This window comes from Strigops habroptila, chromosome 5 (genome assembly GCF_004027225.2).
Source record: "Strigops habroptila isolate Jane chromosome 5, bStrHab1.2.pri, whole genome shotgun sequence".
NCBI classification, from domain to species: Eukaryota; Metazoa; Chordata; class Aves; order Psittaciformes; family Psittacidae; genus Strigops; species Strigops habroptila.
This window is the reverse complement of record NC_044281.2, coordinates 3,995,666-4,009,587: the sequence shown is the minus strand read 5'-3', so window position 1 is coordinate 4,009,587 and position 13,922 is coordinate 3,995,666. Positions and strand designations below refer to the sequence as shown.

At 39.9% G+C, this 13,922-nt stretch overlaps 1 protein-coding gene across 1 annotated transcript in view; it reads left to right on the top strand.

The window, feature by feature from the left end:
- Positions 1-13,922, top strand: part of ERBB4 (erb-b2 receptor tyrosine kinase 4) — a 616,088-nt gene that overhangs the window by 439,594 nt on the left and 162,572 nt on the right. Inside the window, exons 9-12 of the mRNA XM_030487261.1 lie at positions 36-162; positions 4,772-4,845; positions 6,293-6,383; positions 7,753-7,952. Coding sequence (XP_030343121.1) covers positions 36-162; positions 4,772-4,845; positions 6,293-6,383; positions 7,753-7,952 — 492 coding nt within the window. The remainder of the gene's footprint in view (positions 1-35; positions 163-4,771; positions 4,846-6,292; positions 6,384-7,752; positions 7,953-13,922) is intronic.

The following is a 13,922-nucleotide window of genomic DNA, read 5'->3' as shown; positions in this document are numbered from 1 at the left end:
TCCTGGTTGTTCACACAAACTCCTTGTTTTGGCAGCATGTGATGGCATTGGAACAGGGAGTTTAGTGTCAGCTCAGACAGTGGATTCCAGCAACATTGACAAGTTCATAAACTGCACCAAGATCAATGGCAACCTTATCTTCCTTGTTACTGGGATTCATGGGTAAGTGACAAAATGTTAAGATGTTATGTATGTCGTGTGCCACCTGAAATGAATTGCAGCCGCCTCTTAATGGTGACTTCAGGCTGCTTTTACAGGATAGCAGATCCAGGATAAATCATTTTCCTGCCTTCCATTATGAAGGAAACTGTTACCTTGATTCTTATGATTGAACCTCTAGGAAAAGAAAGGATCAAGTAGGCTGTTTGCACTAGAAAGAGAAAAGACGACTGTGATCTTTGGTTACATTACGAGATTCTCGATACTGCCTTACAATAATGGCTGATTAGAGGATAGAAAGGAGAAAGGGAAGTTACCTCCCACTAGTTTGTTTTAAGTTCCCTATGACCAGCACGTATAATGTGCAGAATATGCAGAGAGAGCCCTTCACCTGAGAGAAATTGTCATAGCCTGGGTGGCTGTCTCTGCATATACGTGCAAAAAGGCTGCCCTGTTGTCAATGAGCTTTGAAGTATGCGTTTAAGTTTCAATTGCAGAGATACACAATACTCACTGGTATTCAAATCCAGTATTTTGGCTTAAATATGACTATATATTGCACAAGTCTTAGTAATGGTTGAACACGTGGAGGTACAGAACCAGTATTTACAAAGTCACACCAATGTCTTCTTCTAAAGGACAATATTTCAGCCAGATCACTAGTGCCTTGCTGCTGGTAGTTTGGTGCACTGTGTGCTAACCCTTGTAGCAAAGGTGAATGCATGGTGCAAATGCTGCAAGGGTGGGATGTGTCCAGGGAAGACAGACGTATTGTTTGGATGGTCAGGCGAAGTCCCATGCAATTACTGCGTTCTTACATTGTGTTCTTTCTGTCATTGAGAGAACAAGCATATGATTGTATCTTCTTACTAATTCGAGCCTTCATGTTGTAATCAGCCATGGTGAATTACCTGGAACACTTTGAGGTATTTGTGGATGTACCAAAATGAGCACAATCCTCAAAATGCACAAATAAGATTAAAGCCTTTTTCCCTTTTATTGTGATAAGTATGCAGATATTTAGTGGTACATTAACACTGTGAAGTACTCAATTGCTTCTACCACTGCGTAGGCTTCAAATTTTAACTTGCTTTTTAGGTTCCTCAGAGCTTTCAACATTGCTTGCAGCTGGTTGTCAAGATTTGATATCTTAAATATAGTTCCCAAACCAATTCCATGTCTGCAGCTTTATGGCATAGCTAAGATGTGATTAACTGAGTATCTGTAGGTTAATCTGACATGGAATTCTGGCATCAATAGTGCCACCAGATTTTTCTTTAGTCTTTCTATAGATTCAGATATGCTTAGATTATAATAAAGTGCTTGACACTAGGCTGCCTGACTGGGACTTCCCTACTAGGTGAGATGGAAAGAAACAACTTGTTTCCTTGATTTGATACAGTTATTGGTTGTAATGCTTCTCCTACAATTTGAGTCCAGCCATGAGAAAGAGTTTAAAATCCACTTCAGTGGGGGCCTACAGCTCAGTGGTTCTCAAAAGGCTAGCAAATGTGAGCTTTGACTGCATAGCTCATCTTCTCATCTCCCCATCAGGAAGTACAGTGTGAAAGTTAATGTAGCATAGGGAGGAAGAAGGACTTTGGTTCAGGTGGTTTAAGGAAAACTGCTTTTGGACTTGTTGAAACCCTGGAGAAGGTCACATAGGAGCCAGCTCTCAGGCCATCACACTTCTGATATGGCCAAATGACCGACTGAGGGGCTGGGTGTAAATCTGTTAAATCTCACAGGACAGGAAGCACACAAGTGAATGCAGGACAAGTGGCTAGGAAACACATGAGCAATTTTGTGGGGATTACTCCAGTGTATTATATGTCATTTTGAGTATGAGAACTGTTGCAAAAGTTTTATTAGCTGCAGAGTTACAGTATGAGTCTTACTAAAAGATCTAAGTTAAAGGAACCCAAACCAACCTTGAATGAAACCATACTCATCTGAAAAAGACATCTAAAATATGGACTGTAAAGCAGAGGGTTAATATATTTTGTTCTGTTTTAATAGAAGAATATAAGCCCAGGACATGTTATGTTTGAATTGTGTAGCACTTTGTCTTTCATTCTCTACGAAGAAAACTCACTCCAACAAGACTTAAGTATGCGGACACTGAGTTCTGCAACCCTAAATATTTCCACAGCATAAATTACAGTAGTATGTATTAAAAGAAGAGGAGTTGAGAATTAATTAAAATAACTTTATATTTCTGGAACAGTTTTTTCTTTAATATTTCGGTTACATTTTGCACACCAGTAATACAGGAAAGAAATTTGAGTGAATGACACTAGCTACACAAGTAGTTTGTTATATAAAGGAACAGTATAAAGCAACAACAACAATATAGAGATATATATTTTTCCACTCCAACTTTTTAGTTCTGTTACAAATTCATTTACTCAGAGTGAACTTCAGCTTTCAGAAGTATGAGCTTCCAGTGTTTCAGATTGGAGGGACTTAAAGTCTAGCTCTCCATGGGGAATTGAAAGATTTTCTTGTAGTGGCAGAGAATAACTTTGTGAAAGATGCTGAGTGGATTTTCTGTGTTTGTTTTCATGGGGAACTGTGATATTACAATTGATCTCATCATATTTTTGAGCCTGTGGTTCTGTAGTCTGTCTTTCCCCTTCCTGAGTACCCGAAGTCTTTGTGAATTTGTAATATATATTATAAAATACTGTCCATATTGTTATGAATTTGTTTTATACACAATCATTTATAATGGTTTTTCTATAAATCAGATAATTATGACCTGGCTTTAGTTAGTGTCCAGATGTTAAGTGTCATGAAGGTAGACCTAAATTTTGGTGAGTCAGTAGTGCTTATTCTTCTAAGGTAATGCTCTGCTGAAGTGTATGGATAAAATGGTCTTTATTAGGACACATATCTGCTGCCTGAGACAGAAAACACAGCGGCTGGAAAAGGGGTAGGACCTGTATAGGCTGGATGTAGCCTTCTCTCTACTGTTTTCTTCTGGTTGGGCTGCTAAAAAGCCAAGCTGCCTTCCCCTTGTATTGCTGCCTGTGAAGGGGTGGGACACACCAAGGAGGGCTGTAGTTTTGAGGATGGACAGATGCAGCTAACAGCAAATGCTGCCTCTTTATCCCCCCTGCCCTGCAACAAGCCCTCAGTGCTCACTAGCTCTTTATTTTGCCTTTAGTTGTCCATGTCCAGTTTAACAATGAGCTGAAACTCTTATTCTTGGATCTATAAAATTCAGCTGTATCTGGTCTACTGAAAAATCCTGGCTCTGCTAATAAGAATGGTAGAAGACGACTGCATTATTCTACAGTTTTATATGTGGATAAAACATAGCAGACATTTGGCTGTATATAGTTTAAATATACACTGTTTAAAGTGTATATTTGTATCTCTAAAGACTGCTTTATCTTAGGATTTCGAGGTGAAATTCAGCAAGCTTATGTTTATTACAGGCAAGGGTTTTCTGTGTTCAGCAGTAATGCATTTTAAAAGCTTAAGTTCTGTGTTTCTGTTAGGTAGTCAAAACTTGTTATCTAGTTTTCTGAGAGCTCCAAATTGTTAAAACTAAGTGTCTATGATGCTTCTGTGGCCCACTGGGCTTTATGTCAAGGTTCGAGAACTCATTTTATTGCTGGTAACCTGGGGTCACCTCCAGGGTGGTTAGAAGTGACCCCATCAATCTGTCACTGCATAGACTTGTGAGGCCTGTCCCCAGAGACAGCCTAGCTGATTACCTGCATGCTCCAGTTCCAGGAATGACATCTCTTGGAAAGCAGGAGGAGGAGAGGTGGAAACGCATGCTCCACATTTACCGAAGATGTTTCCTACCCTTTGAAAACACATGAAAATACCATAACATGGTGTTACAGAAAGATTTTGAAAGGATTTTTGTTTGGGTTAGGCTTCTAGTTGGCCTCTTACATAGCTGGAGAGTCTTTACTCCTTTATAATTAGGGAAACCAAAAAAAGTACTTACTACATGATGGCACCCTCAAAATCAAGATCAGCTTCGTCTTTTTACACTGTAGCACGTCTAAATTTGCTATTTTAATGGTTGGTAGGGGTATTTAATATCTTAAGTGACAAATTTGACAAGGATCTGTGCTCTTTGATGTTCTCTGTTTAACACCGTCTAAAAAGTGTACCCTTGTAATGCCATGTTTCAGGAACTGGTGGCATGCTCTTAGTTTTGTGTTGCTTGTCACTCATTTCAGCAATGGTTTTGTTAGTCTTGGTAGTATGGTATTCCAACTGTACCATTTGAACTAGTATTCTTGGGAAAAACATTGAAAATTCATCCTTCCTTTAGGGAGGTCACCTTTGGTTGTTTAGAATCTCTTAATTCTTCATGAGCAGAAATATTTGCTGAAACAGCAATGATTTAAACCTTGAAGTTGCTAAGCACTGTTATTTTCATTCAAGATGACTTGGGAGAAGTTAGGTACAGGTTCTGCAGGAACAACAGTCTGAAGAAGTTGGAAAGAGTCTGAAGAAATCTGGCACATATGTTGCCTAAAAGCAAAATGAATACACCTGAATACTGCTTTCTACATGTTATGTCTTTGAGAATCTGATTCTTTTTTTATTTAGAGCATATCGTTTTGTCTTTTTAATCTTTCAGAGACCCATATCACACAATTGCTGCAATCAATCCCGAGAAGTTAAATATCTTCCAAACAGTGAGAGAGATAACGGGTAACACACTTCTCATTTCCTACAGTCTGAATTTGTTGGGTTTTTTGAAGAACACTAGGTTCGTGAATATAGAATGCCCACTATGTTTGGGGTACAGAAGACCAAGACCTTACTTGTTAAGTGGTCCAGGGGTGTTGGTCCCATGCTCTCAAAGTGGGACAAGTGTTACAGGGGGGCAGCTGGGGGGGAAAATGGTGCTGAAATGTGGGAAGGTATTGTCTTCACCTGAAAGCATTTGAAATATGCCTTGGAAAAAACCAACAAAAGCCCATCTGCTTTTGCAGCTACTTCTCTTGGTCTAACAGAAGATGCTGCCACAAATCAACTTCTGTAATTTAAAGACAAATGTATAATGTGTGGTAGTGCCTTCCATTGTAGCTATATGACATTTAGTAAGGTCATATAGCTAGAACTCAGTTCTTTGTTTTCTTGCATCTTGCTTCTTGTTTCCCCATTCAAGGACAGGGAGGAAGATGCTACAGCTTTGAGTTCTTGACTGATTGCTGATCATGACAGGAAATTGATTGGTAGGGAAATACAAAAAGTAAATAAATAACAATTCTATTTTATGCCTCCCCAAAAACTCTTTGGACTTTACAGCATGATTGTAGCTGGGTGGAGCTCAACAGGGGTTTGGCATTTGAAATGAGTTCTCTCCCATGTGCTTCACCTCTCAAAAATTGTGTATTTCAGCAAAGCAGTAGGGTTAAAAATGCAAGTAAACTGTAAATCTCTCCCTAATGAATGTCATAGATAACCTGGCAGCTGGGTGTGTGTCATTTCCCATTCTTAAACACACTAATTGACAGTCTCAGCTCTACTACTTAAGTGGAATTACTCCTATGCTTAAAGATGTACTGCATTTCTGTCCAGTACTGAATCAGAATCATAGGGAACTGCACTGTATAGAGGTCTGTGTAGTACAAAATTGTTAGTCCCACATACTTAGTGCAGAGAATGCTCTCTGGTGATGAAGAGTCCTCACACACACATCGAAGTGAATGCAAAGTCTTTGTTTTAGGAAAGCCTTGTCTTCTTTTAATGAATCATGACAGATCTCTCTACTGCTGTCCAAAGTGTCTAGCACATTTTAAAATAGAATGTTCTTAATTCAGGCAAATCTTCATTCTTTTCTGCTGCTGCTTTTCAGAAAAGGCTGGGAGGCCTTGCGAGATTCCAGCCAGTGTTTGGGTTCACCCACGCTGTGGCTGTTGAAAGTGGATACTTAATGCTGCTGTGATGAGTTCTCCTTTGCTTTCTTGGAGGAGAGCAGCCTGATGAATTCAAAGACATGAGTCTGCAGTATTCATTACCTATTTATTTCTTTTTCTCAGACCAGCACTGTCCTTCATTTATAGGCTAAGCCTGTCCTAACTCATGTATGTGATAGAGCAGTGTTTATGGCTGAAATCACGGACATGCATGTTGCTGCCTTTTTCTCCTTCAGGGTATTTGAACATCCAGTCATGGCCTGAGAATATGACAGATTTCAGGGTGTTTTCTAACTTGGTTACTATCGGTGGAAGAGCTCTCTATAGGTAAGGTACCTACTTGTTGATTAAATCAGGTTTTATTAGTATTCAGTGATTCTTTGTTGAGTAGCACAGAATGCAAGATCCTTTGGGAAGGGCATCATAAATTGCTATATTTTTCTCTGTAACTGAGATATTCATGAACAGTATCTTTGCTAATCAGTTGTTTATAATGGATAATACCTTTCAAATATAATGATTCAGAAGTGAATAAATAATGTCTTGGTTCATTGCTGTAGCTATTAACTCATTGTCTGGAAAGTACATTTCATGGTTTAAAATACCTTGTGAATGTAAAACAACTTAAAAGACATGAATAGTAGAACTTAACCCCATTCTCTGGAAGTTTAAGTGGCTGTGATTGGAAGGGGAGATTCACATGCCCACAGAACAGTGTGGTCCTAAGAAGTGGTAAAAGATGAATACATGGAGGAACACCAAAACCACTGAGGTGCCTGACAGGTGGGGTGTACATTAGCTCTGTAAAGCCATTTTTACCAGAAATGTTTCCATATGAAAGCTCTTATGGAAGAATTGGTTTGAAGAGAAAATACGTGGTGAGAAATAATGGAGGAAGCACGAGAAGATACCTGAAGGATATATACAGCAACCCCTCGTGCCCCATTGTGTGAATATAGTAAAGCAGTCATGGGATTCTGCTGGCATCTTAAACAGCCAGCCAAGCAGAATGGGAATAGCAGTGAAACCTGGAGATTGAGTTACAGCCCAGCATTCTGTTCCGAAGCAGCAATTTTTATTTGGAACAGCTGGAAAACAATTATAATCATTAAAATACAAGAACCTAAAGGATACCCAGAAACTGGATATTGTCTTCACTAATCTTCAGTCATAAAAAATGTGCAGTCATTTCCATGTTACACAGACAATCATTTACTGTTCCTTTGATGAAGAAAGGCGATAACTACATATTACAACAAAAGAAAAATGAAATGTAGAAAGTGGGCTGGAAAAATTTCCTTGAAAATAACAATTTCTTCCTGTATTACTATGAATGATATTAATTTGATGCCTGACAGAAGATGTTAATACATTTTGCATGACTTTGTCAGTTTCTTCTTAGCATATAAACTATCATAGTATTAATTCTGCTGGGGGGAAAAATCTGGATCTTATTCAGTTTCCTCAACAGCAAAATTGAGGAAACTGAAAAAGATTTTGATTTATCTCAAAAATCTGTTAATGGCTGAACTGGAAGTAGTTGAATATTTGTTACCCCAAAATAGAAGGGTTTTGACTAAATTTCAGTTTTGCCAGAAAGATCATCTTGACAGTAGTAACTAATTCTAGTGTGAAATTCCCAACCAGTCCCGCCTTCTGGAGCTAATTCCTGTTCTCTCTTTTGTTTTCATCGCAGTGGTCTTTCCTTACTCATCCTAAAGCAACAAGGCATTACCTCTCTGCAGTTCCAGTCCTTGAAGCAGATCAGTGCTGGCAACATCTACATAACAGACAACAGCAATTTGTGCTACTACCACACTGTCAACTGGTCCAGCCTCTTCAGTACACCCAGTCAAAAGACAGTGATTCATCGAAACAAAAAGGCAGAGAACTGCAGTAAGTGCTGGTGCTCAGGGCACATCTTGTCTGTGATGGGCTCAGCTGGGGGGAAATGGTACAGCTACTGACAGGATGCAGTGCGGTGAGAGGTGGCTGAAGACTGAGCTCCATGGACACCAGTGGGGCTGTGATCATTTTAGGATTTGGCCCAGTCTGCCTCTGAGCAGATTTATAGGCAAATGAAATGTTTTAAGATCTGAACAAATGAAAGGGAGGAAAGAGAGAGCTGCTTCCTTACCATGGTGTAAAATTTACAGGTCAGAGATCCACTTTCACAAATAGGAATTCTGAAGGTCATAAATGTGGAGCAAACGTAGCGTTCAGGAAAGGCACTGATTTTACAGATTGGAAAACTCCAGCCCTTTCCTTATGGAGTGAGATTAGCACTTTTTGCTTCCTTTGCCCTGCTTTACCAAAGTGGCCCTGTCTTAATCCAGAAAGGTCACTTTTGAGACTGTTTTTGATCACTGAGTTCCTCCTTTCTGTATTTAACTTATCTCATAACGAAGATTACTTTTAATTGGGCCTAACTGTCTTTCAGGAATGCTGATGTGCCAGTACCTGGACTGAGATGATAGTACTGAAAAGAAAATGAATGCTATGTGGCAGATGAAACAATTTGGTTATACAGAAATCAGGCAGCAAATAGCATTAATACAGTCATATTGTAACAGCAATACAGCTCATTTTAAGCATCTGTTAAACTGCTAGGAAGAGAGGAGATTCATTAAATTACATTTAATGAACTGCATTCATTAAATGTTTTAAGTGGTATTTCTGGGGTTTGTGCTTTGACCAGCCAGAAATGTTTGCTTTGGGTTTGGTTTGGGGTTTGGTTTGGGGTTTTTTTTCCAGGCTATGGTTCTACTTTTAACTTATTCTTTTAGTTCTTGTTCTTCTTTTGCTTTTTGCTTTTCTTCCTTTATTTTTTTTCTCCTCTCCCTTTGAAGTGCTATTCTGCTCTGCTTTGGGACAGTTTGTGGCTGTGGTCATCACTGAAATGTGAATGTTCATTCCAGTGTTAGGTGAAACACACATATACATTTATCACTGCTGCTCAGTTATTGTTCTAATCTCTTCTGCCATGTCAGAGCTACGTGAAGGGGAAAGACCTGGTCAGTAGGTCTCTCTGGTTTTATTGTTCTGGGGTTTTTGATTGTCAGTATTATTATTTGACTATTATGTGAGACAGAAGGATGTGACAGAACATTCCTTGGTACGCGTTTCTGTGTATGTTTGCAAAAGATGTCCTTGGCATAGGCTGTGGAACTATGGAGTAGATCCTTACATTTGGTAGAACATTTTGTATGAAGGCAATGCAGAAGGCAGAGGAGAGCTGCAGTGCCTGCTGCCACTTCTGTGGTGAGGAAGTGCAAAGGGTGTCCTGTAGGTTGAACAGCTTCATGCCCTGGTGTCCTTACTACTGTAAACCCAGCCAAGAGGTGACAAAGGCATCAGTAAATGAATCCAGGTGGTTGTCTGTGAGAGTAGCATAGCGCTCTCTGTCACCCACAGATGACTGAATGTCATCAAATCAAAGATGATTATCATGTGATGATAATGGCATGTGGGAATGAAGCATTGATGAAGAGTCCAAGAACAATCCTGAATAATGACATGAGTTAATCAGTTGCAGGACCAAAGAAGGCTGCACAGCCTCTGTTGTCAACACTCCCAACTTTATGTGGTTCTGAACTAGCTCTAGTTTCTCAGCATCCATGAGCTTTGTATCATCTTAATGGCTTCTGTTCTCTTGTTTTTCATTTTTGCCATCTCAAGGCTTTTTCTTTGCTTTGAATTCTTCTGAATGTGAGTCTTATTTGTACTTACTAAATAAGTTAAGCCTTGCAAGGAATCAGTATGCAATTTCTGGTGCCAATCAGCTCCTTTGAAACTTGGAGGAAAGATCCTGGCTTCCCATGAACAACTAGGGCCTTCAGTCTTGAAAGCTAGAGCATTTGTACATGACTTGTAGTCTGGTTTTTTTGCCCCCACATAGAAAGTAGAATGTATGTAAAATGGTATATTATTTGGCAAATAGAGGTGGTGCCAAGAAAGAGAATCACATCTGCCCAGGGGTAGTGGATTGCTAGCTGCTTTCCTCTGCGGTGAGGTGGGAGTTGAATAGGATCAAGGTGTGAGGAGGAACCTAGTTCTGCACTAGCAGTCTAGTAACAAGTGTATTTTGTATGTCATGACAGGAAGAATTAGCCCTTTGAGATTTCATGTGAGGAATGTCTTGCGCTGACAGAACAGAATCTGTCTGAAAAAGCACAAGGTCTTAATGATGTGCATGAGTCTCTGTGGTTATATTCCAAGATCCTCGTGGTCCCATCTTGCTGGGAGATGCACAAATCTGTGAACCTTCCAGAAAGCACAGGTTTCCTCTCTACCGTATCAAAACTTGCTGACTGTGGGAGAAAATCTTGCTCTTGGTGCTCTTCGATGTTTTCTAACAGCACATTGGTTATAGCTGTCTGATAATGATGCATCAACATTGATGATGAAAAACCAACCAGCTCTCTGCAATTCCTAGAGATTTAGTATAAAAATAAAGTAGGCAGAAATAAAGTTGAACATAGGACACATTTCTCATACAGTAAAGCTTCCTCTTTGCTTCAAGCTCTCTGCAACTTACAACATGTTAGAAGACAATGGTAAACTACTCAGTGGGGAGCTTCATAATATGCTTTTTCCTTCATGGAATAGTGTCCCATTTGTTTCACTGGTTTTAAGAGCTTGGGGACATAACTGAACAGGGTAGTTTGGAAGATATTCTCGTATTAGTTGTCAGGATTCCTTTGTCAAAGGCCTCTTTGCCTTTTCCTGTGATCACAAGTTGGAGTCCCTTCGAAGCAGCCACAACTGCTGAAACATGGGCTTCCAAGGCAATTGGAAACTTGGATGTGCTGTCACATCATCCTATTGCACTGTATGTCTTGTCACTACATTTGCACACAAAGGGAAAATGTAAACTTTGACTTTTAGCTTATGGAGGGAGAATAGAGACTCACTATTTTCCAGGAAGGAAAAAAACTCTTGAAGATCTGTTGTGAAATTTAACACCAAGGGGGTCTTCCCGAGGAAAACAAATCTCGTTCATTTCATTTTAAAGAAGTCACAATGTAAGCTGCAGTACCAAGGGACTAGCTTTAAAAATGGCCTCTAACCTCTGTTCATTAAATGGACTCTATGTAATGAACATAGGCTAGTGGCCAAGTCACTCCCATCAGAAGGCAGTGTCTTAGACACTTGACTTCCTGAATCCTCGTGGAGAACAGTGGTTTTCCCTCTCTATGCACATCTGTGTGAATGGATTAACATTTTGTAGCCTTTTGAGAGCCAGCATTAGATGAGAAGAGCTATCCTGTTGCTTCAACTCTGCCTGCCAGTCAGCCCCTCTCTGGGGTTAAATGGGTTCTGCTGCAGGTTAGATGTCTAACTAAAATGCTCCTGATTATGCAGAGTAAAGCAGAACTGTTCCTTAGGGCCAGATACATTTCTCCAGCATCCTCTGAAACATCTTTGATTTTCAGAAAAGGCCAACAGACAGGGATCTGGGAGAGTTTTCTCTGAATCTTCCACCATCTGCTCTAGTGGAAGATGTCCCTGCCTGTGGCAGGGTGTTGGAACTGGATGAGCTTTAAGGTCCTTTCCAACTCAAACCAGTGATTCTATGATTTGCAAACTGATAAAGTCGTGCAATCATAGAATGGTTTGGGTTGGAAAGGACTTTAAGATCACCTAGTTCCAACCCCCTGCCATTGGGCAGTCAAGTGCAAATCAACTGGGGAGCATTTGTCTAAAATGCAGTGCACGAAGTTCTCATCTAATGCAGATTTTTTTCTACTACTATAAACTGTAATGTTAAACTTAGTTTGTTCTGAACATTACTAATGCAGAAGGAATGACTGTGAAGTTATTTGCTACATCATGTGCTCTAGTAGGTAGATTTTACCATTGCTCTCTACTGAAGTGAAGAATCTGCCTTTTTTTCCCAGCACGTGTTATTTTAATGGAACAGTCAGGGATGACTCATGTTGAATATGAGTGCACGCAAAAGAAATGTAACAAAAACCAATCTTCTTTTATACAAAGTTAATTAAATAATTCCTTTCAGCTTTAGTGACACCTGCAGTGTACAGGGAATCCTTTCTAGGCAAAGGTTGCTATAAATGTGCTTGTTATGAATTATGTCACTTTAGCCACCAATTAACAACTTGTGTGAATGATTCTGTTCCTTACCTGGCATGATACTAGCTGAAGCATGCAGGAGCTTTTTCCTAGAGTTCCCAGAGCTTTGGAACAGACCCATAAGTCTATAGGCAAATAACAGTAATTCTTCCTTTTTTAGATAGCAAATTTTCTTGTGTTCTGTCTAGGTTGGGGAAAAACATGAGACCTTTCTGCTTCTAACCTGTGTGACCTCATTAATAAAGAATGAGCACTTGTTCTAAAACTCCCAATGGGAATGAGTTCCTGTCAAAAGCACTATTGTTCTTTCATTCTACATATGGCCGTATGGTATGCTGGAGCTTCAGAACATTCTCAACCCATGGAAATGCCAAATAATATGTTTAAAACCGAAACATTTCTTCAGCCATCGCTATAATTAAAGAGGAGGAAGACAGACAAGGGTAATGGGTGTTTATAAGTTGTCAAAAAACCCCACTCTCTTCTTGCCAAGATTAATTTCTGAAAACATTTCTATGGCTTAGAAATAAGCAGAAGGAAATAGTGGGGGGTTTTTAGTTGCTTTTTTCATAGACTACAGGTGCTGCGTTGGCCAGGTTTCAGTAGGGTAATCCTGATTTTCTGTGCTGAAAAGCTCTCTCTTTATTAACATAAGGTTACTCAGTGTGTTTTCTGAGCTACCTTGTAGTATCACTTGCTATTTGAAGGGATATTTCAGTGCAGCATTGTGTGTCTGCGTGTGTAAGTGAATTCTGACCGCAGAGCAGTCTGACAGCTAAGAACAGCGAAAAGAAAGGATATCACTAGTAAGGAAAGCACAGTTTCAAGTTACAAAACAGGTGAGAGAGCAAATAGAAAACTGCCTTTCAATGGCAAGAGTGTATAAAACAAAATCAGAGAATTGCTAATACTTTTAAGACTGAAACTGAGATCCCCAAAAAAGCGATCTCCAAAGCAGGGTAGGTTTTTTATTGTGTGCCATGTACTAAAGTGAGTCACTGACTACTAGAAAAGCAAGCAATTCATAGAGAAAAGCTTGCTTGCATAGAACTGTGATAGTTTTGGGGGTTGGTTTTTTTGCTGGTTTTCACTTGCTGAGTGTCTGTTAATCCCAGGTGTCCCTGTGGGAGGCAGCGTGAGGCAGGATTCATGGATTTGTCTGGTCAGCCAAGGTCACCATGCCATTAGGTGAGATCAAGGGAGATTAGCAGACTCTGAAGGAGCCCTCTATAGGGCACCCCTGAAGTGTGCTCTATATCCTAAGGCGTAACTGGGGTTCCCCTAAAATATCCAGCTGTATCACCCGGAACTTTTTCTTGGCTCCTTCTGTAGGTAATGAACATGAAATAGGACAAACCAGCCCTTAACACCGAGTCAGTGTGCCTCCTGAACTGTACTGCACAGAGCCAGCAGGAGACTGGGATGCACATGAAATGACTAAAAGTACATGCAAAAAGAAACTGAGAGAGCTACACATGCAGCATTTGGTAATGCAAAGCTTTTGCCTGGTTCCTTTCATTTCTGTAAAGTTCAGTCAGTGGCAGCACAGTGGAACTACTGACATCTATTAGTCCTTATCAAAACATTTAAAGAAAGTTAAGGTTAGGACACTAATGAAAAGCTGGATTTTTGGTCTCTGCTCATATACCGACTTTGCGTAGCGTGGCTCCTTTGACTGCAGTAGAATGACTCCTGATGTACAGCAGAGCTCAGGGGAAGAGAACGAGACATCTCTATGAAATGGCATGCTAAATAGCTCAGGGTTCTCTTGCT